The 24,079-nt window shown below is 59.3% G+C and overlaps 9 protein-coding genes across 9 annotated transcripts; 4 read left to right on the top strand and 5 right to left on the bottom strand.

Moving 5' to 3' along the window:
• Window positions 1-620: 620 nt before the first annotated feature.
• Window positions 621-1,870, top strand: BJ171DRAFT_588897 (uncharacterized protein; the record flags this gene model as incomplete). The annotated part of the gene is made up of 4 exons (XM_053114452.1): window positions 621-719; window positions 866-1,198; window positions 1,392-1,481; window positions 1,640-1,870. 4 exons carry the CDS (start codon window positions 621-623, stop codon window positions 1,868-1,870), a joined length of 753 nt encoding a protein of 250 aa, XP_052962102.1.
• A 417-nt stretch (window positions 1,871-2,287) lies between these two features.
• Window positions 2,288-4,180, top strand: BJ171DRAFT_303795 (uncharacterized protein). The gene is made up of 2 exons (XM_053107018.1): window positions 2,288-2,442; window positions 2,643-4,180. The coding sequence occupies exons 1-2, from the start codon at window positions 2,355-2,357 to the stop codon at window positions 3,983-3,985; spliced, it is 1,431 nt and encodes a 476-aa protein (XP_052962101.1). The 5' UTR covers window positions 2,288-2,354; the 3' UTR covers window positions 3,986-4,180.
• BJ171DRAFT_303800 (thioredoxin-like protein) lies at window positions 4,180-5,330 on the bottom strand. The gene is made up of 2 exons (XM_053107019.1): window positions 5,265-5,330; window positions 4,180-5,119 (listed from the first exon to the last, which is right to left on the bottom strand). The coding sequence occupies exon 2, from the start codon at window positions 5,056-5,058 to the stop codon at window positions 4,375-4,377; it is 684 nt and encodes a 227-aa protein (XP_052962100.1). The 5' UTR covers window positions 5,059-5,119; window positions 5,265-5,330; the 3' UTR covers window positions 4,180-4,374.
• BJ171DRAFT_532576 (diacylglycerol acyltransferase) lies at window positions 5,265-7,221 on the bottom strand. The gene is made up of 5 exons (XM_053112792.1): window positions 6,566-7,221; window positions 6,278-6,415; window positions 5,974-6,189; window positions 5,702-5,863; window positions 5,265-5,612 (listed from the first exon to the last, which is right to left on the bottom strand). The coding sequence occupies exons 1-5, from the start codon at window positions 6,888-6,890 to the stop codon at window positions 5,458-5,460; spliced, it is 996 nt and encodes a 331-aa protein (XP_052962099.1). The 5' UTR covers window positions 6,891-7,221; the 3' UTR covers window positions 5,265-5,457.
• Window positions 7,222-8,373: 1,152 nt separating this feature from the next.
• On the top strand, window positions 8,374-13,529 carry BJ171DRAFT_431682 (uncharacterized protein; the record flags this gene model as incomplete). Its single annotated transcript, XM_053107905.1, has 20 exons — window positions 8,374-8,443; window positions 8,541-8,689; window positions 8,796-8,953; window positions 9,105-9,160; window positions 9,351-9,470; window positions 9,598-9,710; window positions 9,800-9,910; window positions 10,021-10,126; window positions 10,351-10,669; window positions 10,776-11,065; window positions 11,206-11,331; window positions 11,417-11,469; window positions 11,550-11,656; window positions 11,765-11,919; window positions 12,023-12,134; window positions 12,229-12,349; window positions 12,452-12,620; window positions 12,725-12,823; window positions 12,919-13,066; window positions 13,190-13,529. 20 exons carry the CDS (start codon window positions 8,374-8,376, stop codon window positions 13,527-13,529), a joined length of 2,922 nt encoding a protein of 973 aa, XP_052962098.1.
• Window positions 13,530-13,750: 221 nt separating this feature from the next.
• On the bottom strand, window positions 13,751-14,949 carry BJ171DRAFT_431672 (S-adenosyl-L-methionine-dependent methyltransferase; the record flags this gene model as incomplete). Its single annotated transcript, XM_053107904.1, has 3 exons — window positions 13,751-14,018; window positions 14,122-14,311; window positions 14,595-14,949. The coding sequence occupies 3 exons, from the start codon at window positions 14,947-14,949 to the stop codon at window positions 13,751-13,753; spliced, it is 813 nt and encodes a 270-aa protein (XP_052962097.1).
• Window positions 14,950-16,546: 1,597 nt separating this feature from the next.
• Window positions 16,547-17,170, top strand: BJ171DRAFT_412586 (uncharacterized protein; the record flags this gene model as incomplete). Its single annotated transcript, XM_053107296.1, has 1 exon — window positions 16,547-17,170. A coding segment is annotated over one exon (624 nt), but the record flags the coding sequence as incomplete, so codon positions are not given.
• A 1,085-nt stretch (window positions 17,171-18,255) lies between these two features.
• BJ171DRAFT_573003 (uncharacterized protein) lies at window positions 18,256-19,727 on the bottom strand (the record flags this gene model as incomplete). Its single annotated transcript, XM_053113702.1, has 3 exons — window positions 19,392-19,727; window positions 18,524-19,137; window positions 18,256-18,296 (listed from the first exon to the last, which is right to left on the bottom strand). The coding sequence occupies exons 1-3, from the start codon at window positions 19,502-19,504 to the stop codon at window positions 18,256-18,258; spliced, it is 768 nt and encodes a 255-aa protein (XP_052962095.1). The 5' UTR covers window positions 19,505-19,727.
• Window positions 19,728-20,637: 910 nt separating this feature from the next.
• Window positions 20,638-23,891, bottom strand: BJ171DRAFT_480388 (uncharacterized protein; the record flags this gene model as incomplete). The annotated part of the gene is made up of 7 exons (XM_053108930.1): window positions 20,638-20,760; window positions 20,827-21,186; window positions 21,382-21,544; window positions 21,638-22,266; window positions 22,488-23,110; window positions 23,206-23,611; window positions 23,703-23,891. 7 exons carry the CDS (start codon window positions 23,889-23,891, stop codon window positions 20,638-20,640), a joined length of 2,493 nt encoding a protein of 830 aa, XP_052962094.1.
• Window positions 23,892-24,079: the final 188 nt, after the last annotated feature.

Here is a 24,079-nt window from a genome sequence, read left to right as displayed (position 1 = left end):
CTCGGGTGGCTCGTACCGTTTGGCCCCCCCCCAGGTACTGCAGCACCCTGCTCGGCCATGGTAGCGACGGGCGAGTGGACTCATAACCAGAAAATAACGACAACCCTGACTCAAAACAGGTGCATCGTTTCATAATAGAAAGGCTGTATCCCACGTCGGCCCTGATTCCCCTCAATCAAACCGAAGAGCCTCCCCTGGCTTGAACAATGGTGGTGTACTCGCGGTTGGGGACAGACCTGTTGATTGCTTGAATGGCCCGGCGCTCTTGCTTGGCCCCACTGTCGAAGTGGCTGCGCAAGAACAAGTTTTGAGTAGAACGCTTCAGCAGAGGCACATCTATCAGCGGCATTGAGGCCAGCTTCTGCCGCTGTTTCTCTTCTGGTATCATTGTTCCCGGCGAGCTTGCCGGTCCTGATCCACGCACTTTTGGAAGGGCAGGAGATGGCGTCGCTACCCACTCTCGCCGCTGTGTCTCAAGCCAGAGCGGCGACACGATCGGTAGTTGCTCGATGCCCAACTGACCCATCTGGCGCATCTCTCGACGACAAGAGCACCCGTATATTCAATCCCTCGCGCAGTCTCCTCAAAGTTCTTTCTGAGAGGCACATCGTTAAGCAGCCATGACTGATGCTGCACACGAGAAATCCAGATTCACCTATTCCCTTGCCCAAATACTCGCAAACGAGGCGCCGCCGCCATATTCCCTGGATGACTTTGGGGTACGTATCCGAATACGACAGAGACCCGCTGTGACCGGCTCGATCGGCTGGGTGCTTTCGATAGCGGGGCCGGAGAGGGCGAGCTCCATAAGCGCACTCGCGGCGGCCACGGACCCGTTTCTCACGGCTCGTCCGTCGATCGAAAGGCTTTCTTGGAGTTTGAGCATACCGGTGAAAACCTCGAATACTACAACTTTGTGCGGATGTACACCGAAGAGTTCCACCGGCTTGCCGAAAAGTACCAGTCCGTCGCTCGATCGCACCACTCACTCAAGGGAATGATGCCCTCGCGGGAGAACCTGGCTGAAGGAGGACGTCTCCATCCATCAGAACCATATCCAGCCGAAGCTATCGCGGCCGAGGCCGGCGAGTCAGGCGGACACCGGGCCGAGGGTTTTCGAGAGCGCCTTGAGAGCAAGCGCAGCATCAGATCGCTTATATGCAGCTCTGCTGAGAGCGATGCTATGATCAGGCAGATTGTAAGCATCGCTTAGTCAGTCCGCTCAGCTCGCTCGTCGGACTGCAGTCCAGACCAGTCATTCGGTACTTGGGCTACAGCGACACTAGTGAACCTGCACTCGTCCGGATGCCTACGCACCGAGTCTAGCACATCAATACCTTCCTTTGGCTGACACTGACTGGCTGTTGATTGCATATATCCGCACATACAAGCTCGAGAAGATCCTAACACTGTACCTGACGCCGGGATCCGACAAGGAGATCAACCTGGCTGGAAATATCCGGAAAAAGCTCATGAACGAGGTGAGCACGCGGTTATCAATACCAAGGAGGGGCCGCTGGGATAGCGCTTGGCCGAACAAGCCAGCAAGCACATACCAATGAATTGATATTCAAAGCATGGCCTGTGGAATATAATTCGACGATTCAAGGCACTTTGTAACCTGACATAACTTTGACAGATCACGACCAAGAAGCTGCCTCATCCAGACGCCTTCAAGACATCGATCGAGAAAGTGTGTGAGATGTGGAAAACTCAGTCGTACCCCAAGTTTATGAATACAGCTGACAGCCGAGCCCCCGCCGAGCCGTCGGCGGCAGCAGCAGCACATCCACTCGCGGACGAAGCCGGCCATGCTGAGAAGCCGAGCAGTAAAAAGCCGGGATTTTTCAAGAAGCTGTTCAAAAAATAGCTCGGCGGGGTCTTGCCAGAGCCGGATGACCTTGTCGGACCTGTGGAGTTGGGTGTTACCTCAATAGAGCTCACTGAGAAAGAAACAAGCGGAAGGCATCCCGTATCAATCGGAATGGCACTCAGAGTGATTCTGGTGCAAGCGCCCAGAGCATTGTTGGGATAGGTTTCGAGAGCAACTGGCGGGACACCAATGACGGGCTGCAATGCCATGTCTATCCAGCCGTTCGTCAACCCAAGACGCATTTACCATTCCTTTCTTCACAGTCGAGCCATCACAGTCGAGCCATCACAGTCGAGCCAGCCGATTGATATCGCTCAGCCGAGCGACCAGCATCATTCTGTCCACGTGCTGATGTGTCCCGTTTCTGTGTAACATCTGAAAATAGTTTCGCTCCCTGTCGACCGTCGCCTCGCTTCTTCGCCCCGATCGCTGCCGGATTCGCACCAGAACCACTGTCGACCTGCTCTGGCCGGCATCCGTCATGAGTCGCTTCAAGCTGCCACCCAAGGGAAAGAAGGCCACCAAGCCCGAGGAAGCCGCCCCGCTGAGCTTCGATGACATAGTCGATGGTGTGTGGTCTGGCTTGCTGCTGTTTCCGCCCGCTGTCCCATCGCCGTTGTCTGCATGGCATCTACTGCGTCCTGGGATTCAGACATTCTCCGCCACGATGGCTCTGCCGCTACACTCCACATCGCCAAAGCTCGTGCTCACTCGTTTGCGCATCGTCCACATGCCGCTTTCCCCCGGACGCATTGTCTCCCTGCTGCAGAGGCCATCAACATGGAGGAGAAGGGAGACCGATACGTCGACGGCGACAAGGCCAGACGGTTCTACGAGCGGTCGTGCGAGCTCTACGCCCAAGCCGTTGCCATGAATCCCGAGCACGATCCCCTGTACAATCGCGGGCGGCTGCTGCTGCTGCTTGCCGAATTCCGCAATCCGCCCTATCGTCCCAGCGAATGCCGCGGGCTTCTTGAGAGCTCGGTCAACTGTCTCCGGAGGGCCGCTGAGCTCGAGCCCACCAACACCGACACCCTGTTCAACTTGGCCCAGGCCCTCCGAACAAGTGCGGAGCATCTGTTTTCGATCGATGGTCAAGAGCCCCTCGCTATTGCCGTTGCCGAGGAAGCCTGTGCATTGCTCGAGAAGGTATTTGCGCTGCAAAGCGAGGCGTATCAAAGGAACCCTGTCGACAGCGCTGGATCCGAGCCCCAGCCGGGCGTTTCCACTCAGCAGCTGCCCCAGGACGGCGACAAGATCGAAGAGTCTCTCGAGAGCGTCACCGCCATTCAGTCTGTCACCAAGGACACTCTGATCGACACCCTCGTCGCCTGGGCAGAGACCCTCAGCCTGCGATCCAGCTTCTGCTCCGACTATGCCTCCTGCATGCACTTTCATAGCGTCGCCATGGAGAAGCTCAAGCTGTCCGAGGCACTCGGCATCGAGCCCGCTCGGCTGTCGCTCCGCTGCGCCGACGCACTGTCGACACTTGCGGACACTCTGGCCTCGAACGAGGTTGAGCCCACCACCGCTGCTGAGTACTTCAAGCAGTCGCTGGCGCTCGTGCAGCGTGCGCTTGAGATCGAGCCATCAAGTGTCGAAGCACTCTGCGACAAGGGCGATATCCTGTGGAGCTTCCTGGCCTTCCAGATCAAGTACGGAGGCTCCGAGGCCGAAATCCGAACGGCCTTCGCCGACGTCGTCAATAGCTACACCTCGGCCTTCCAGCTGGAGTCGCAAAATGCCGAAATTTGCGCAAAGCTCGGCGACGCCCAGCTGTACCGCATTTTGCTCTATCCGTCGCCCGAGCAGCAAAAGACTCGTGAGGTTCTAGTCGGAAATGCGATCCTCTACTACAAGCGCGCCCTTGCCATCAGCGAAACCCGGATCGATGCGATCCGCACCTGCCTGCACATGGGCAAGGCCGCATCGCAGATTCCGGAGCGAGATATGGAGTGTCGCGAGGCCATGATTATGTGGAAGAAGAAGGGCGGCAAGCTTGTCAACGGCATTTTCAGCGGCACCGACGAAGACATTCCGGTCGATTTCAGCCCGGCAACGAAAGCGTCACCCTGGTTCCAGCAGCTCCTGGTGATTTTGCAAAGTGTCTAGCCCAGCCTGCTGGTGGGCAGAGCAGCGGGCGCTGTCGAGGGCTCGAATCGTCTGGGACGGCCAAGATCCCGGAGCTGGCCCGCCATGGCCTTTGCCGGTTGCCGGTTGCTGGTGCTGTTGGGTGTTGATGAGGAAGCCGCACTGGAGCGTCGCTGCAGATTCGAAATTGAACAGCATACTCCCAACCATTCCGCTCTTGAGAAACCACTCTGCCTAAGCGGCGCTATTCACACTCGCAGAGCAAGACAATGTATTGAGCCGGCAGAGTATGTTGCTGGGCAGATCGAAATCGGGGCCGTACCGTTGCTCGGCAGCCCGCAGACGTCGATCTGGGCCGGCGAGCAAGTCAGCGAGCGGCCACGCAAATATCAAGACTCCAGCCGTCTGGATCAGGCTTTGATCTCCTCGAGGGCCCTCTCGACACTCTCGGCCGGGGAGACCTTGATGTCAAGAGACACGATCTCGCCGCCCTTGGCAATCACCACATGCGAGCGGATACTGCTGCTGGGTGCCTTGAAGACGCCAAAATACTTGAGCGCCGGCGAAGGAACGGGGTCCGAGAGGAGATCATAGGGCAGATCGTACTTGGTTTTCCAGTTGAGCAGGCTCTTGGGCGAGTCGGTGCTCATGCCGTAGACCTGGAAGCCGTGGCTCTCAATGTCCTTGAAAGCATCTCGGAAGCCGCAGGCTTGCTTCGTGCAGCCGGGGGTGTTTGCCTTGGGATAGAAAAAGATGATGATGCCCTGGTCCTTGCACAGCTCGGCGACATTCACCGGGGAGCCGTCGTGGGTATGGACATGGAGGTTGTCGGGGATCTGGGCGCCGACAGCGGCTTTGGACTTGGCCTCGGTGTTGGCCGGCTTCTCATCAGCCTTGGCCTTCTTGCGGGCCGACGGCAGAACGACGGCGTCGTCGCTGGTCTCGGGTGCAGCCTTGACGGCGGCGGTCTTGCTGGCAGTCTTGCTGGCGGTCTTGCTGGCGGTCTTGCTGGCGGTCTTGCTGGGCACAGGGCTCTCGTCCTTGGCCTCCTGCTCGGCCTTGGTTGCGGATCGGGTCTTTCTTTTGGTGGACATGGGTGCGCTAGACGCCGGTAGGCTCGACAAGACCCTGTGGGATACGGTGGCTGGAGGATAACTGGACCGAGGACGCCGAACAGCAGGCTGGTCAGAGCGCCAAGAGCCGCCGAAAATCCCCGCCAGTCTGGTCAGAATGAAGCGGGCGGCCCTGCGATGGGGCCATTGGCATCGGTCGATGGCCATCTCACAAGGCACTGCAGTACCTGGTCGAACATTTCGAGCATCGTTATTTATTGAAAGAGTGTCCACGGCTAGCATTGAGGATGACCGGACAACACAGCACTCGATCCATGAGAACAGCGCCGATCGAGGCAACACTGGCTCGATGGTAGGATACCTGCGAAACACCTGGGAGTGCGAGACACGGTGCAGGCTCGAATCTGAAGCTTGTGTCTGTCAAATCACAGTAAACTCCTTCTTGCGGTCCGGGGCGTACTGGTCCTTGTATTGCTCGTAGAGAGCCTTGAGGCCCTCGATGTACTTTTGGTGGTACTCATGAACCAGCTCCTCCGAAGGCGATGGTGTCTTTGGGCAGTCGATGGGAGCGCCGACTGGATAGAGGAAGCACGCGTCAAATATATGCAGGTGCATCTAGCGAAGGACTACTGCGACGACACCCGCTCAGTATACACATGCTTACCGATGCTAACGATGCGCCTTCGTCTTGGGAGCAGGCCAATGTCGTAGTTGAAGAACCCGCGGCCGTTGGCGACCGGCACGGTGAGCTGCGAGAGTTTCTTGAAGGCATCTTGGACGAATCGTACGAACGTGCCTTTGGGTTTCTGGACCTGGTCCCAACAGTCTGGGGGTGGCAATATCGACGAGCAGGCTACATTAGCAGTCGTCCATGGAGCGGTCGCAAACCAGAGCGGGATCGAATCGACGAATCGATGCTGCTACTGACATACTCACCGTTTTCACCGAACGAAAACACCGGCACAAGCGAGGCGCCGTTCTTGAGGGCAACCCGTACGAACCCGTAGCGGCCGGACAGCACCAGGTCGTATGTCCCGGGAACCGCCAGAAATACCTCGGCAGATCCTCCCACCACGATCATGCACGAGGAGCCGGGCCCCTTGGACAGGATGTTGTCGATGCATCCCTTTCCGACCGATGCCACGCCGAGCGCTGGAGATCCGTTTGAAAGGAGCAAAGCGGTGTCAGTCGAAATAGAGCTATGGGCAGGTGCCGCAGAGATTGCATGACAGCAGCTTACAGAGAAGCAGATCTCGCCAGAATGGAATGAAAAAGTGCAGATTCAGTGTCAGGAGGCGAAGGCTGATGCCGGGGAAGAGCTTGGAAAACTCGTTGGCCTCGGTTCCAAAGTTGGTCACCGCACCGATCGAAACAATGCCTGGAAGAGGCCGCATGGCGGAGACAAGCCGAGTGGGTTAGAGCAATCGTCGAGTCCAATTAGCGACTCTGGTGACTATGCTTGTCGCGACCAGGGCGGGCAATGAATAGCATCGATAAGTGCTAGGTGTCGGCTGGCTGGCAGGATTACCGTGAGGGTGGTAGCCAAAGAGATAGTTTTTCTTCGGATCCAGCTGCGTCGTCGCCACAAGTTCAACGGGGAAGTAGTCGCGAAGCCATCTCCAGAAAGCCAGGCGACGGACCCACTGACTTGGACGGCCGCCATGAAACGGCGACTTGTCGACAAGGATGAAGACCACGTAGCCCAGCGCCAGGAGCGTCAGCCTAGGCCAGACGAGGATGAGAAGGAAGGCGACGATGGACACGAACGGGAAGCTGAGCCAGGTCGCTATCGCCCAAGTCTGTCGACGCCGCGCGAACGGGACATGCAACGGAGCGAGGTGGATGGCTGTCATGATGGCTTCGAATGAGGCGATGGAAAGCAGAAGGTAAGCGACGAACCCAAGCGAGGAACAGCGCCGGCCAAGTTGCGCCTCGCAAGGCGGGCAGTGCGTGCTCGCCAGTTCTCCGCGGGAGCTCGCTGTGTCGGTCGAGCCACGGCGATCCCGGAGATCATTGTTCTAGCCTTGATCCGCAGCTCGCTTTGGCAGCCTCTTCTGTCAGCGTTCAAGGACGCCACCCTCTGATTTTCATGTGCAAGCCACCAGAACATGGAGCTGCAAGCACGGATATGGTGTGCACGTCTGCCTGGACATGTTCGCTCAAGAGGAATCTTGGACAAGAACCGGTTGCAGCACCGGTGAGTCAACAGGATGTCATCGGCGTTGGTTTGGCATGTGGGAACTCGCGTGCTGTCACGGGCCTCCCACGTGCCCCGAGCTCCGACAATGCGCAGCCGAGATCACAGCCGCGTGACATGCACGTTATGTGCTGAGATGATGCAGCACAACAGAGCGGGTTGAATATCATGAACGGGTTGAGTATATTGAATGAGCTGGGTGGGCTGAATGGGTCGCATGTGTTGAGTGAGGTGAATGGGTTGCATGTGTTGAATGGGTTGAGTGAGCTGAATCAAATGAGCGACATCCATCGGCATTCGTGCTGTCGATGGCGCATTTACATTGTGGAGACGACGAGCGGCCTTGCAGCAAGAGACTCTGGGTATTGCACTCACGGTGACCGCTGGTGCAAGTCTGCAACATTATGTTGTCGGCTAGAACTGCGACTGCACTCCCATGCAGAACCGAAATGCCGATGTGTTCCTGTTGTCCAAGTCGATTGTCCAAGTCGATTGTCCAAGTCGATTGTCCAAGTCGATTGTCCAAGTCGATCGTCCAAGTCGATCGTCCATGGTCGTCATCCATGGCCATCGACCGAGCCTGCCAAACAGTTGTCCAGAGCACAGATCTCGATCGAGCCGACACCCTGGGAGCTCTCGGAGCTGGTGCTGGCCCGACAGTCCCTGGGTGTTGTGGCGGATGTGATGTGGGCCAGTTTCCCAGTGGCCGCTCTCTCGCTCAGCAGCCTCACCAGCCGAGAGCCCGACGAGAGCGCGTTGTCGGCTCTCGGTTTGGTCGGCTCGATTTTTTTCATTGCACCGACACTATGAAAAAATTTCTTGTTAAAAAAATGTGCGAGAACGAAAAAACGCGCTCTCGGAGCCACCTCGGTCGGCGAGAAGAGCAGTCTCTGGCGAGAGACCCCCGAGGGAAGGCGAGAAGCCTCTCGCCGTCACACACACACACATCCGCACACACACACTTTGCACAAGGGAGTCAACCGCCTCCCATCGGATTCCAATTTTGCTGCGCCACATACAACGTGACTTTCAGGTGACCGAGATGAGCAGCCGCGAGGGGGCCGGAAAAAATTGATAGTGCGGTCTGGCCTGATCTTGCCTGAGCGAGCCCGGTGCAGATCCCGTCGCCGTCCATCAACATGCTCAAGAGCAAGGCATTCACCCACAAGACCAAGAAGGGGACGATCATCAAAGTCGTCAAGGAGCACTGTGCGTCTTGCTGCCCACATGCTGCGTCGACATTGGCTGCGTTTGTCCGCAGCGGCAGGATGGATCCCGCTCACATCTTTGACTGCCTGCTCTGCAGATCTCCGAGATGACATTGGGTGCGGCATCTCAACATGCCGCTCCTGTGTTCAAAAGACCCCTGCTCTCCTCCAGGAGAAACCGCGGGTCTCAAAGCTTGTGAAGAAGCCTGCGTATATCGTGCCCGACACCAATGTTCTCTATCACCAGGTGCGGCATCGCCGACAGGCCAGACCATGGCATGACGAGGACCTGCACATTTCCTCTTGAGTACGTGCCCGAATAATGGCTGAAACGGCTCTGGACTCCATCGCAGATCGACGTCATCGAGCACCAGGTGTTTGTGGACGTCATCATCCTCCAGACTGTCCTCGAGGAACTGCGACACAAGAGCATCGCCATCTACAACCGCGTGCGCATGCTGACATCGGATCCGTTGAGACGATTCTACGTTTTCTGCAACGAGCATCACAAGTAGGACCTCTCGGCGGCTCGATCGTCGTCGCCAACGACATTGCTGGGTTGTCCGGCACGCTCGCCCGACCCTGTCGAGTCGATCTGGTCGCGTTGAATCGGGTTGCGCTCTGATCCCTCCGCATCTGTGCTCCGATGCTCGGCACCGCAGGGAGACTTACATCGAGAAGAAGCAGGGTGAGACGATCAATGATCGAAACGATCGAGGTGAGCATCGGCGACATGACGATCTCAGTCGCAAGCGCAGACCCAAACGCCAGCGCACATGAAGGGAGACCCAATGCAAGCATTATTCCGACATGGCTTGGCAGCAGCGTCGGTGTGCAATCACAGAAGGAATCTCATGGTCTGCATCGGCGCTCTTGCTCACACTCGTCGGACTGCTTTACATTGACAGCCATCCGAACTGCCGTGCACTGGTATGGCAAGCACGCCAACTCGGCAACGCCCATTCTACTCACTGACGACAAGGACAACCGAGCCAAGGCAAAGGAGCTTGGGGTCTCGACGTTCTCAGGTTCGTCTTCTCTATCGTGCCGCTTCAGCGAACCAGCGCCATAGCGATGCCGCCAGCACTGCTGCGACTCATGTCAACCCTCCTAATCCATCCACCGTCTTCCTGTCCGTCGATCACTCTCGTTTAGTCCGCGATTTTGTCGAATCTCTCGATGACTGCCCTGAGCTGGTCGATATGGTCGCCGCAAATGAGGAGGATTTGGATGGAAAAGAGATCGGCAAGAAAGAGTACTTTGACGAGGTGCGACCCCATCAGATGCTGTCGACGGCAGTCGTTCTTCTGGCCAACGATCGTGAAGTATCTCTGACTCAATGAGTTTGCGGCTCCAGCATGCGTCGCCGCTCCAAATCTCAGCAGGCCTGAAGGCCGGCATCCTTTTCCAGGGCACTCTCAACATCAGCCTCCACAACTACACCGAGGTGGGCTTGAAGCAGACACTCGTTGCGTCTCTGGCTCCGCGCGAATGGACTCTCACTGTGACGATTGCGCCTCCAATCAGGGCAGCATCTTTGCCAACGTGGATGGCGAAGACCGAAGCATCTTGATCCAGGGCTTGAAGAACCTCAACCGCGCCGTGCATGGAGACTTGATTGCTGTTCAGCTTCTTCCGCGAGACCAGTGGAAGGCTCCTTTGGTGGATGTTGTTATCGAAGAAGGTAGCATCAGCAATCGTGGCTTTGAGGTGCCTTGTTCCTGGATGCTCGTTATTTTCTCAGTCATGTCGCCACCGCTTCCGATGCGCAGGCTTGGAGTTCGCCCTCGGGAAATGGTGGCCCACAACGGCCCCAACCTTATATTCCGTGTCTGCCACGGACCAACGGTTCCTGGTCGCCGCTCGCTATGGTTCTGACGACTTGGCCTCATGTCTGTTCTATCGCAGAGGCTCTTGGCGAGGATGACTTGGACCAAGCCGAGGACACCGCTGCCCCTGGAGACAGCGCAATGGATGTCGACAGCACCAACGCTGAGGTCAAGCCCACGGGCAAGGTCATTGGTATCATTCAGCGGAACTGGAGGCCATACTGTGGCACGATCGACAAGAAATCAGTCGTCATGACGGGCGGAAGCGGCTCGCAGAATGTGTTCTTCTGGTCGATGGATCGACGTATCCCAAAGATTCGCATCAAAACCAAACAAGCCATCAGCCTGGTTGGCAAGCGCATCATTGTGGCCGTCGATGGCTGGCCTCGCAACTCTAGGTACGTTGCTGCGACAATTGATCCTCAGCGACAAAGCGGGAGGGGGACGCTGCATATGATGCGCGGTAGCGGGCTCATTGTTGGCGTGCCGTTGGCGACGATGTAGATATCCCTCGGGTCACTTTGTGAAGACCCTGGGCGAAGTCGGTGATCGCGATACCGAGACGGAGGTGCTCTTGCTGGAGCACGACTGTCCGTATGCGCCGTTCTCGAAGCACGTCGAGAGCTTCCTGCCACCCGAAGGCGAGAGCTGGATCGTCAAGGATGAGCATGTGGCCGGCCGGTGGGACCTCAGAGACTTGGACATCTGCAGCATCGACCCTCCGGGCTGTACAGATATCGACGATGCCCTCCATGCCAAGCCGCTGCCCAACGGCAACTTTGAAGTTGGAGTTCGTAAGTGGCAAAGCCAAATGCAGGATCGGTCCGGATGACAATTCCGAAACCTGATCGCTCGCAGCCTTTTGCCACTCAATGTACCCACCACCGCCATCGCCCTCTATCCCTCTCTGCCTCCTTGTCGTGGCCATCGTCAGATATTGCCGATGTGAGCCACTTTGTCAAGTCGGGAAACGCCATGGATGCCGAAGCAGCGCGACGTGGAACCACGGTCTATCTGGTCAACAAACGTGTTGATATGCTTCCCGGACTGCTGGGCACAAGTAAGGCCAGTTCTGCTGCAGCTTCACCCAATGACCCTCTCGACACTAGCGCTACGTTGTCTCAACCCCCGCATTCTCCTGGCAGATCTTTGCTCGCTGCGCTCCAACGTCGATCGGCTCGCCTTTTCGGTCATTTGGGTACGTTTCCAGGGCCATCATCAAACGAGTGCACATTATCTCTTGTGCGGGTTGACTGAGCTACCATTCCCCTTTCGCAGGAAGTTGACCAGGAAGGCGAAGTTCAGAGCGTCAAATACAACAAGAGTGTCATCCGCTCCAAGCACTCGTTCACGTACGATGAAGCCCAGGCACGACTGGACGACCCGTAAGTCAGAGTGCACTTCACCAAGCCATCGATATGATGCACAATGCCACCCCGGCACTGGCTCACTCTCCACTTACGCCGGCTGTGTCGCATCCGACGCATGTGCAGGAAAATGGTTGATCCTGTCTCGCAAGGCATCAAGATCCTCAATCAGATTGCCAAAAAGATGCGCAAGAAGCGCATGGATCGCGGTGCCTTGACCCTCGCCTCGCCCGAGGTCAAGTTCCATCTGGAAAACGATTCACAGGATCCTGTTGACGTCGGTGCGTGTCGGAGACGCATGTGCTTGCCCAGTTGATACTGCACCGAGACCGCGCCTCTGGCGAGCGGACAGTCGGCTGACCAAGATGGCCATTCTATCGACAGAGATGAAGGAACTGAAGGACACCAACGCCTTGGTCGAAGAGTTTATGCTTCTCGCCAACATCTATGTCGCCAAGAAGATCTTTAGCCACTTCCCCGATTCGTCGATGTTGCGGTAGGCTCGACAAGCATATAATCAGCGTCAGGCATACCCGCTTCACCGACTGACAACTACCCTGCCCTGCAACAACTCACTCCACTTGCTGCAGTCGCCATCCAAAGCCTCCCCGAACAAGCTTTGAGACGCTTCTCAAGGCACTCGAGCCCCTTGGCATCACCCTGGACGTGTCGACCTCCAAGACTCTGTCCGACTCGCTCGACAAGGCCGTGGTGAGCGTCTGTTGTCAATGGTGCACCTTGGGGGGAGTAGCCAAGCGATAGACAGCTACAGGGCACGGATTTACGCTGCACCTTTTACCGCCGCTTGCCCAGATCGCCTCGGACCCCTATTTCAACAAACTCTTGCGCATCATGACGACGCGGTGTATGATGCAAGCTGTCTACTTTTGCTCGGGCACCACCGCCGAGCATGAGTTCTGGCACTACGGTCTCGCCTCTGAGATCTACACGCACTTCACATCCCCAATTCGCCGTTACGCTGGTGGGTAGCCAGCGACATTGCTCGTGCTTGCCAATGGTATCGCATGTAGTCGGTGCACAGAGGAGAGGAACTCGAACTAACGCAGTTGTATGGCCGCTCGATAGATTTGGTTGTCCACCGCTTGCTTGCAGCGGCGATTGGTGTGGATCGGACGTACTCCTCGGAGCTCACGGATAAAGTCAAGATGACCGAACTCTCCGATGGTAAGCTATCGTGTGGCTGGTGGCCAGAACGGCAGCGTGGAGAGCGTACGATCGATGCGTGTGCTCATTCATTCACTCTCTCTGGGGCCGTGCAGTCCTGAACTACCGACATCGCAACGCCCAGCACGCCGGCCGATCGTCGGTCGAGCTCTTCACCACCCTGTACTTCCGCGACAAGAAGGTGGACGAGGAGGGCTACGTCATCCGGGTGCTCAAGAACGGATTTGTGGTGTTGATTCCCAGGTAACATGCGTGCTTCACGACTCTGTCGCCACACCCTCGTTACCGGTGTCGTCATTGGTTTGGTGGTGAAATAGGGCCAGCAGTCGACGCTAACGTCATGCATCGGTACGACTGGTATGCTAGATACGGCATCGAGGGTATTGTTTACACCACAGCACCGGGAGCGGCAGCCGGGTCGTCGGCCTTTGCCTTTGATCCCGCAGCGAACACGTTGACATCACCCAACCTCACCGTCAAGATCTTCCTGAAGGTGACAGTGCAGATCACGATCGAAGAAGCGGGCGTCACCGGCGAGAGAAGCAAGTTGGTGATGCGCCTTGTCAGTCCTGCTGTTCCGGGCCTCAGCGTGCCCCCTAGCGGTCAAGTGGTCGAGATCCCCGAGCAGGGTCCTGGGATCCCCGAGACGAGCTCGCAGGCTAGTCAGCCCCCGGCCACCAAGAAGGCCAGAAAGTCCAAGAAGTGATTATCCGGTACGATCTCGGGTAGCTATGATCTCGGGGCAGCCTGGTCTTGGGCCGGCCAACAGGTTGTTGAGTCTCTGGATCTGAATGGAAGCGCTTTCGATCGAGTTGGTGGCACCGCAGAACAAGAATGTATTGAGAAGCAGCGGCGAGGCTGCGAAAGATCAATACAGGTTTGGTGCGCGCACAACGAAGCATAGAGATGTGGAGCCACTGGTATCATTCAAGGCTTGCGGATGGCCCTGACTCGGAGGCGGACGCAGTCCGCAACCCACTTGCCGTTCTTGTCACAGAGAACCGGTCTGAGCTGCTCGACGACCTCGTGTCGGATCTGCGCCGCCTCGGCCTCGGAAAAATGCTTCAGGAGAGGCGCACCAAAGGTATCGACCCAGCCACCGACATCGGCGGGGAGAGGCAGTCGGCGTGGGAACAGCCCGATGGATTCGACCTCAAAGCCGTTGCGCTCGAGAATGGTCTTGTACTCGTCGGCGCTGTGACATCGTGAATGGATGGATGTGAATGTGAGCACGAAGGCCAGAGCCGAGAGTGGATGGATGGTATGGATGGGATGGGATGTACGTCGACGACACTCACGTTGGGAAGAACCAGGGCGAGAGTTCGACGCCGTCCTTGCCTCGGCGACCGACTGCCGCAATCAGGGCCGAGCGAACAGAGGCAACGCAAAGATGTCCACCAAACTCGGCGACGAAGCGGCCGCCAGGTCTGAGAAGCTGACGGACGCCGCGAACGACAGCCTCAGGATCTTTCTTCATTCGTTGAATGACTGTGGAAAGGGCGTGTGGCAGATGAGGCGGCAGAATGGCGGTGAGCGAGATGAGTCTGAGAGGGACAAGGGACTCGAATCACACATGCCTGATGCCGTGGGAACCACCACGATGCACACCAGACACTGCATGGCAAGGATGTGGTGTGGCGGATATATCCCTCGGCAAGACCATCGCACACCAAGGATACCACCGAGTGCATGAGTGCATGAGTGCATGAGTGCATGAGTGCATGAGTGCAGGGGTGCAGGGGTGCAGGGGTGCAGGGGTGCATGCCCATACCTGCGTTGCTGAAGACAGCATCATAAGGGCCCTTGTAGCTGTCGCCGATGTCCTCCTCGAGCCTCTGGCCGTCAACAACATCGTATCGGAGGCGGCTCTCGTCGATGCCGGCGGCTGCAGCCTTGGCCCTGGCAGCCTCGATCATGGCCGGACTCGAGTCGGTGCCGACGACCCGAGCGCCAAAGCGGGTGACGAGCTCCTGGGTCAGGACGCCGTCGCCGCAGCCAAGGTCAAAGATGCGCTCGTCCTGCTTGGGGTCCAGGAGAGTGACGATGTTGCTGGTCAAGACGGGGACAAAGGCGGCGTGGGTCGAGTAGTGGCTGGGAGACCAAAAGTCGGACTGTTGGGCAGACATGGGTGGCGAGATGGGTGGCGAGATGGGTCTGGAATGAGAAGGATTGACAAGAGACCGTGGGCTGACTGAAGGAGGAATGGCCAGAGTGGTGAGATGGGCTGTGGGCTGTGAGCTGTGAGCTGCAGCATGGCGGCCGTGCATGTGAACGACATGGACATGCACGCAGACGACATGGACATGGCTGCGGGTGTGAACTGGGTGGCTGTTGTGTGTGGAGAATCAGAGCCAAGTCGAGAGCCACAACGCGAGCGGCGCTACAACTTACAAGGATTGGTTTTCGGACAGAAGGGCGGCTGTGGTGGCAAGGAGGTGGTCGGGTCGGTTGGCGAGTCAATCGGTCGAGGCTGGTCCGCAGTCGCAGCGGATGTGGTGGGTGGTGGGGACTGGACTGGATATCCCAGGTATTTATGTCTGGCTTGTTCGGGGGAAAGCGGAGGCGGACGAGCCGGACGCGCCCGATCTCCGGGAACGCCCGATAGGAGAGAAGCCGAGAGTGTCCGGGGTTCCGAGTGCTCCCGTTGCGGGATCGGCGATTTCCGGAGGGCGGCGTGGGCAGCGACGACGCAAAAGCGGGCGAGGGGGCGATGGAGAAGAGGGATCGGCATGGGAGAGAGGGCAGGGCAGCGTGGGTCATCGGCAGATGCCGGGAGCAACGCCGACCGAGCCGCAGGAGGCAACGGCAATCGTATTCGTCATGGGAATGTCGTCTGCATCTCGGCATCGGCATCGGCAGCATGGGCATCGACACAGCGTGGGACATTGGCGAGGCTCATGAGCCTGGATTGGCCCTCATGGCCAGCCGTTCCCAGGGACTAGCTTGCACCCCGCCAACGAGCAACGGCCGGCGACTCTGCTGTTGTTTGGACCCTTGCAGCACAATGTGCCCTCACAGCTTGTCCACGAGCCCAGCATCCCTGATTTTGGCTGCCCGGTCCCTCTCCTGGCACTTTGCTGGAGCCCAGTGGACTCAGGGTTCATATGCTCCTCACCCGCCCCAGGCCACGATCGTTCCCACGCGCTTTCTGCAAGCACTCGCAACTATTCCGATATATATATATATGCCTGCGTGTCCGGGTTTTGTTCTGGTCGCAGATGCGATCTTCGCCATTCACACCTCTCGACGCTATATTCAACCATGACTATGGACTCCAAACACCAACCCCGCAGCCCCAACCGCTTTGCCGCTCTGTCCCCGGCCGGCAACTTCAACTCCAACTCCAACAATATCGGCACCGATCCCAAGAACGTCATCGTCAGCAACGCCAACAGCTTCGCGGCGAATGCGAATGTACTCGCACCCGGCGTCAACGTCCCCGCATCCAGCATCAATGCTCTCGGAGTGAACACCGCAGTGGCCCCGCAGTCGCCGTCGGTCGCGGGCATTGTTCAGCAGCCGCTCTCTTCGGCTTCTCGCATTGGGCCGACCCCGGGGCCGATCTCAGGACCGATCTCAGGACCGATCCCGGCGGTGGGCGGCAGCATCATCGGCGGCGGCAGCATCATCGGCGGCGGAGCTTCCCAGACATTTCCGGCGGTGGGGCTCCCAGCGGCTGCGACGGCCTTCTCATCGATCGGATCTGCCCAGGCACTCCAGCCCAGCCTGACAGCAGGCGCCATGGTCAACGGCACCGCCGTCATCACTGGCCCAACAGCGACAGGCACTGTCAACGCAAACGGCACGGCGGCAGCGAGCCCGTCGCCGTGTGTGCCCGGAACGGTGCTGGGAAGTTTCATCATCAGCGCCCCAAACATCTCCTCGATCTTTCTGGTGGGTTCGACGGTGACGATCACCTGGAAGTACTCGCCGACGGTCACGAAGCCGCCCAAGACCATCAACGCCTTCTACCAGGACGTCTCCATCACCACCACCTGGAGTAACAAGATCGGCATCGGCCTCACCACCACCAACAACACCCTCCAGTGGACCATCCCGCCGCTGCTCGATGGCAAGTACGAGGTCCGGCTGGTGCCCGACGGCAAGGAGACCTTCAACATTCCGCAGGACCAGATGCCGTGCTTCTCCAACGGCGAAGCTCTGCCGGCCGTCTCCGGCGCATTCTCGATCCAGAACCCAATCTATGTCAGCCCGACGGTGGACCGATTCCCGCCCAACACTTCGCATGCTGTTCGCAGCGGACCAGCGCCGGTTTTGCATGCGGGCACGCTGTGTCTTTTGGCCGTGTGGCTGTGGCTCTGTCGGGCGAGTCGGCTGTGGATATGAGTGTTTTGCGGCGGCAGCAGGACGAGGCGGACCTCAAGTCTGCATGGTGGACGGTGCCGAGCAGGATGGCGGACAACAACCAGGAGGGGAGGAATCCGATATAGCCGCTCATGGAGCCCATGTATCGCATGTATCTCATGTATCGCATAGGAGTGGACAAAGCTTCTATATCGGTTTGTAACAGACACATGAACTATATTCCTTTTTGTTGGCGTTTATCCTCCACTGGAGAGTTTGCGCAGGGCAAGCAAATGATATAATAAACTCGATGGTACAGCAAGAGAATGAAGAAGATGAAGATGGGGACGGAGCGAGAAAGAATGTGAAATCAGAACTGAATTACAGAATAACGATAAAAAAAAGCAACAAACACACGACAGCCATGCGGGTTGTTGTTGGTCGCGCTGAGAGACCATAGTCAAGGAACGGGAGGAACCAGTTCGTCAGGCGGCTATGAAGTGCAAACCAGACGCAGGCTTGGGCTACGTGCATGCACGCAGATGGAGGGGGAAGGGGGGGCGACAAAGATCATGGAGGCACTGAGCGGATGCAGCGGATCCTGGAAATACTGAAAAGCAGAGAAAGAAAAGGGAGTGGATGTGTGCCAGGTCTGGGAAGAGCCAGCCCGAGCCAGGCACGAGGGTGAGGGATTAAAAGAGGAATGCCCGCCAAAGGAACATGGAAGTGGATTGTACGAGTAAGGGCGCTCTCGGAAAGGTTCGCTGGTATCGGGGTGGGAAAGAGTGCAGGGGTCGATACTCAAACGGTCGGGGGTGCTCCCGTGGGGTGGTTGGTTGTTGGGGAGAACAGCCGTCTGCACTTGGAAACAGGCGAGGCCGGGGAGGCGGAGAACTGGCTCGAGTGAGGCGCAAAACCTTCAGACAGACGCAAGCGACCAGGCTCGAGGTCTGGAGGAAGGCACCGCTGGGCTCCGTGGCCAGATGCGGATGCGGATGCGGAGGTGGCATAGAATTCGCAACGTGGTGGAGGGAGAGGGAGGGGGCAGGACGGAGGATGGGGGCGGAGGTTGCCGAGCCAGGAGAGGGGTTGGATACATCCGAGGGCTTTAGTAGTAGACGCGGCCATCATGAGTGGGCGGATAGACGGACGGGGCGCGGTAGTAGCCCTGGGCCATAGCAGCTTCGTCGTGGGTCGGGCGGGTGCGCGGGTGGATCGGATCGACGGGTTTCTGGTCCCAATGCTTGTGGGAAAGATCGTACTGTTGGGGCGCCGGGGTCAGGGGAGTATCAAAGAAGGCCTCGTTGTGAGGAGGCGAGACCCGGGCGAGGCCATAGGAAGGGCGTTCTTGGGTGCGGTGCAGCGACTGCTCGAGCTCTCTGAACGAAGGCAGACGCTCGGACGAGGGCGACGAGACCGACGAAACCGAGGGGAGAGCTGGGGCGCTGAGTTCGCGCAGCTTGGTGGGAAAGTCGTGGTTGTACCGGGAATGGGAGGCGGCCTCGACCGAGTGCGGGTGCGGGTGCGGGTACCGGACGAAGTGAGAGTGCGAGGCGCTCGGGGAAAAGGATGCTCGGCGATCGACAGAGTCGTCGGTGAGACGGATAGAGGGGGAGGGAGGAGAGTAGTATCCGTGATTGGGGAAGGCATAGGCCTCAGCCGGGCCATGTTCTGGGTAAGGGCGGGACAGGGAGTGGTGGTGAACCGAGGCCGTTGGAGAGACACTGTTGGGAGGCGACTGGCCTCTGGGCAGCGAGATGGCCTCGGGCCGGGTAGCCTGTTGCTGCTGTTGCTGCTGCTGCTGGTCAGGGTTCGCACGCTTGGTGTAGGGTCGTCGACGCAGCGGAGGGGCGTTGGCCGGGATGGAGGAGCACCAGATCTTCTTGGCATGGGAGCGGTAGTGCTGGAGCATATTGTCGTGGCGGGAGAACTTTGAGGTGCAGTTGGGGATGGGGCAGCTGTACGGCTTGAGGCCCGAGTGGGCCTTGGCGTGGCGAGAGAGATGGCCGCTGGTGAAGGCAGGGGACAGTGAGGAGAACGAATGAGGATGAGATTTGAAGTGGTGTGCGGTGACAGACGAAAGTATCGAATCGATAGAGCAATAGATAGAGCCGCAAGAAAAAGTACTCGACAAAGCCAGCGAGAGGAATGCAAGTGCAGCGACAAGGGGCCAGGACAGAGGAGGAAGCGAGGAAAGACGCAGGGAGAGAGGATCTGCAAAGGAAGGGTACGGTGCGGATCGACTGCAGCAGATGATACGTACGAAGTTGCAAACGCCTTGCCGCACGCGGGATATTCGCAGACAAACTTCTTGGCGACCGCGGCCTGGTTGGCAGCGGTGCTGGAGATTTCAAGGGAGGCCAGATGCGAGGACATGGCAACGAGAGAGAGCAGCGAGGACTGAGGGAGGAGCGTCGAAGGAACAGAAGCAAGCAGGGGAAGAAAGGCAGGAGCGAGATCCAGAACCGGCGCGATGGAAGCGGCCGACAGAGGAGAGGCGAGACGGGGGAGGAGTGGACTGGAGACGAGAGGCCAGGGAAGGCGGATTACCAAGAGGGGAGCTTGGAATCAGGGATGGGATGGGTTCGCTGGGGGGAGGGAAAGCGAAGGAATCGCAACGGCAGCGAGGGAAGCGGGGAGACTAAATACCAAGGGGCGAGGCAATACCGGGGACTGTGTATGGGGTGCTCATGTAAGCCGAAGCGAGCAAGGCGGGGACCAGCAAAGGCCGCACGCCAGCCGGTTGGTCGAGCAAAACAGGCGGCGTTAGGGCGCCCGACAAGGACGGGACAGATGACCCGCGCGGCGGGTGTCCAGCGATTCCTTTGCGAGCACGGACGGACCAACAAGGCGGTGGGCGGCTTCATTTGGGAGGGGGCTGTGGGGAGCGGGAGCAGTTGGTGCTGGTGCAGTTTGGTGGTGGTTAACAGATGCAATACTGGCAGTTGGAGTGGCAGTTGGAGTGGCAGTTGGAACGAAAGTTGGAACGAAAGTTGCGACAGGTCCATGGCGCCGTTGTCTCGCTGCTTGGTCTCAGTGTTAGTTGGTCTGTTGGTCTCGGTGTTAGTTCGTCTGTTGGTCTGGTTCAGCTGGCCGGACCAACGCCTGTCGGCCTCAGAGGCACATGCCTATCCGCCAACAGAAGCAACGGCAGCGCCAACGACGGGCGGCGTGCGGCCGTGATGTTTGGGATCCTCCATGGCAGGAGCGCACGGCATTATCCTTTGACCGAAAGCGCACGCCGTTGGACCTTTGCCCAGCGACGTTGCCAAGGCAGCGTGCAATGGCCGCAAACAAACCCGTGCGCCCGCGGCAACGGCCCCTGCGCCGGCTCTGGCCTGGTTTGGTGTGGTTTGGTGTGGTCTGCTCTGCGCTGGTCTGTCCCTTGCGAGGAGCGAGCAGAACGCATCCCGTGCACACCCTCGAGGCGACGGCTGATGCGGCTCCTTTCTTTTGCCAATCCCTTTTGCCTTGCTGCCGGCTGTCCTGATGGAGGGACAAATATTTGCTTACACCAGCAGCCCGGCCTTGCCGCCGGCTCCATGTGGACGCTGATTCGGATACAGGGCATGGGCGGATGCGTTGTGGTGTGGCGGGCTATTGCCGTGTTGGACGCCGTGTTGGATGCCATGCTGGATGCCATGCGTAAAGCTATGCTAGATGCCATGCTAGATGCCACGCTGGATGCCATGCGATACCCGATGCAGCGACATGGTCGATGCTGCAACATAATGCATCAACTCGATGCCAGACGAAAGCGTCTGACTGTGCAAGCTCTTTGGGGCGACGGCGGCGTCCAGACACACCGGAGCCACCCGGCGCATCGCCTTGAGGACGCTGTGTCCTTGCCACCCTTGCTGCCCTTGCTGCTGCTGTCGTCGTTGCGTCGCGGCTTGCCTGGTCGCTCGCCCGTTTCTGGACCACGGCCGATCGAATGGAACAAATGGCGGCGGCGATGAGAGCTGCCCGACAGCACCAACGGCGTCTGCCGGAGCGACATGCATCACCGACGATACCCACACCAGCGCTGCTGGCAGCAGCGAGCCGCCCGGCCAGCGCTGTGCTCGGCGTGCAGCAGCAGCAGGCAAGCAGCAAGCAGCAAGCAGCCGGACAGGCTCGCACAAGTTGTGCATCCAAGGAACTCAGGGACAAGCGCTCTGGCGGGCTGGCCGTCGAGAGGCGGCCCAGGAACCTGCAGCATCGGGGAGGGACAGGCAGGGGCGGCTGGGTGGGCTGGGTGCGGGCCGTGACACAAGGTGCGCGTGTGGCGGTAAGGGAAAAGGGAGCGACAGCCGGCGGCTGGGGAGGCGCTGGTGCGGGGCCTTGCTGGGCCCTGACTGCATTAGCCCGTGGCACATTGCGCTGTTTGTGCTGCCGTGCGGCGCGGCGGCGGTGGTGTGCGTGTGGCCAGGGGCACTGTTTGTGTGGGGTCTGTGTTGTGGTGCTGCTGATGTTTGTGTTGTCTCGGTGTGATGCACAGCGTGACATGATGCAGTGCGATATGCTGACAACAGTGCAGCACCGTGCAAGCCGGTGCGGGGCCGGGCCTGTCGCGGCGGCATCGGCCACCGCCCAGGAGTCATCATCTCCGTCTGCTCCTCCTCCCCGCCCTTCCTCGTCTTCTTGCGCACCGCCCACACGCCGCTCGCTCCCTCGCACCGCTTTCCATCCCCGCCATGTTCCGCGCACCGCTTTGGCTGACAAAGACGTGGCGGTGTGGCACCGCTTCGCTCCCGCAAGCGAATCAGCTGCACGACGCTTTCCGCTTTGTCTCCCGCCCGCGCAGCGCACCACTGGCGCCCGTCGCCGCCCGATCGCGCCGATTCCTGCGTGGTCAGCGGGGGGCCGCGATGTCGCTGACCAAGCCGCCAGTCCTTCCCGATCGCGCGGCGATGGCGAAACCAGGAACGGGGGCGCCAGCGCGGCACAGAGCCACCCTGCCGTCGGCCGCGTGAGGCGCTGCATGTGCTGTGCTGTGATGTGCTGTGCTGTATTCTTGGGGTGTCGTTGGGCTGCGCTTGGATCATGGAGTTGCGTCCGATGGTTGAGCTGCGTCTGATGGCTGAATCGCATTTGGATGGCTGAATCGCACCCCCATCGTCGAGGTGTGGATTGTATCCCCTGGATGTGGACCGCATCTGGACACGGCGGCCTTGCCGACACAGCCCTATCGCACAAACGCAATCGTTCTGCTCAGCAGGCGCTGTCCCGAACACAAATGCATTTCGTCTTTCCCACCACGACAAACCGCACCTGCAGCAACCGCACAATGCCCTCGTCGCCAGCGTGCGATTCAGGCCAAGCGCATGCTCTTGTCGCTTGGCGCGACCCCCCCCACACAGCTGCCTGTTGCACCGACTTGGTGCGTCTGGCTCGAGTGGGACATGCGCGGCCATGGCTCCGTTTGCCCCTCCAGCCACCCAGCCCTGCGGGCTGTGTTCCCTTTGGCGACTGCGCTGTCGCTTGTCCAGGACTGTCCAATGCTGGGTGTTGCATGCTGTTGCCTGCTGCTGCCTGCCGCCTGCTCTCCCATGGAATATCCAGTCCTATCCATGCATTCCTCAAGTGATCCCATAACAGCAATGCTCGCTCGTCGTGCTGCCACCATCGCCATCGCTGCCGCCCTCGGCTTGCCATCATCGCCCCAGACCGACCCGCCTCCTCCGGTCCTTTCCACTGCCTTCCCTTCCCTTCCTTGCTGGTGCCGCCCCTCGGCCCTTGCCTGCACGTTTGTTTGTTCTACAGACCCCGTCGTTGCCGTCGCCGAAATGTCCTCTGTACTCTGTCCCACGCCTGGCTTTGCTTCCGCCACGTGAAGATCGCTTCCCAGCCGCGAGCCAGATCGCCACCGGGCGCACAGGCGCAACCTCTCCCCCACCGCAGCTGGCCCATCCTGCATCGGCCCTGCGGTCGGTGCGCCGCCTTTGTCGCCTTGCGCAAGTCCCTGCATCGGTGTGCTCTTCGGGGACGACCCTGGCGGCACTGGATGGGCCGGACTCGCAGGCAAGCCGGGACTGCCGACCGAATGCGACCAAGTGCGGCCACCACCGCACCATGCATCGCCAACGACTACTCACCTCCTCCACCTCCACCACCACGCATCAACGGCTGCAGCTGAAACTGCCAGCCTGGCCCCCCCCCTCGACCACCCAGTCGACCTGCTTGGGTTTGAGTTGCTGGTTCCCTGCCCCCTTGCACCACTCGGCCATCGCCCAGCAGCCACACCTCCTGCCCTCCCACCACGCCAACATCTGCCCATGCCGCCACCCCGTCCATGGGCTGGAGCCGCTCGACGCCCACCCCTTCTGGCCTGGTTTGTTTGTGGGGTGCGGGCGAGTGCTCTTGGCACTTGCTTCTTCTGGTTCCCACGCCGCCTTCGGTCGCTCGGGTCTTGCGTTGTTGCCTGGCCTGAATCTGCTTGCTTAATGGCCGGAGGCATCTGGGCCCGCCTGCCTCCCGCTGCTTCATGTCTGCCGGCTTTGCCTGCATCGGCTTGTTTCTCGCAGCGGTACTTGCCCCATGTCTGTGCTTGCCCAACCAGCTCAACCAGCCCAACCAGCCCGTCTCGCCGAACCTTGCCTCCATGGCTGGTCTGCCGCTTGCGTCTTCGTGCTGGGTTCTCCTCGTCCCGTTCCCGTTCCCGTCCCATTCCCATTCCCATTCCCATCCCATCGCCAGGTGCCTTGCCCTTGCACCCTGTCCGTCCTCCCACCAGCCCAACGCTGCCCCGCTCGCCCATGGCCAGCATCCCAGCCAGCCCCATTTCCTCGGCTGGGCTGTTGCCAGCGCCGCTTGCCATGGCCCCCCAATCATCCATCCATCATCCATCCATCCATCCATTCATGCCCTGCCATGACCATCGTGGTCCTGCGCGTGGCCAATCGATCACATGCAGCCGCCTTCCTGTCCTCGACTGCCCCTGCCTTCCCTCGCCGCGACCGGCTTCGATCT

The sequence above is a fragment of the Polychytrium aggregatum genome (genome assembly GCF_025602895.1).
Source record: "Polychytrium aggregatum strain JEL109 chromosome Unknown BJ171scaffold_86, whole genome shotgun sequence".
In the NCBI taxonomy this organism is placed as follows: domain Eukaryota; kingdom Fungi; phylum Chytridiomycota; class Chytridiomycetes; order Polychytriales; genus Polychytrium; species Polychytrium aggregatum.
Note: the sequence above shows the minus strand (reverse complement) of the source record. Positions and strands in the feature narration are given on the sequence as shown.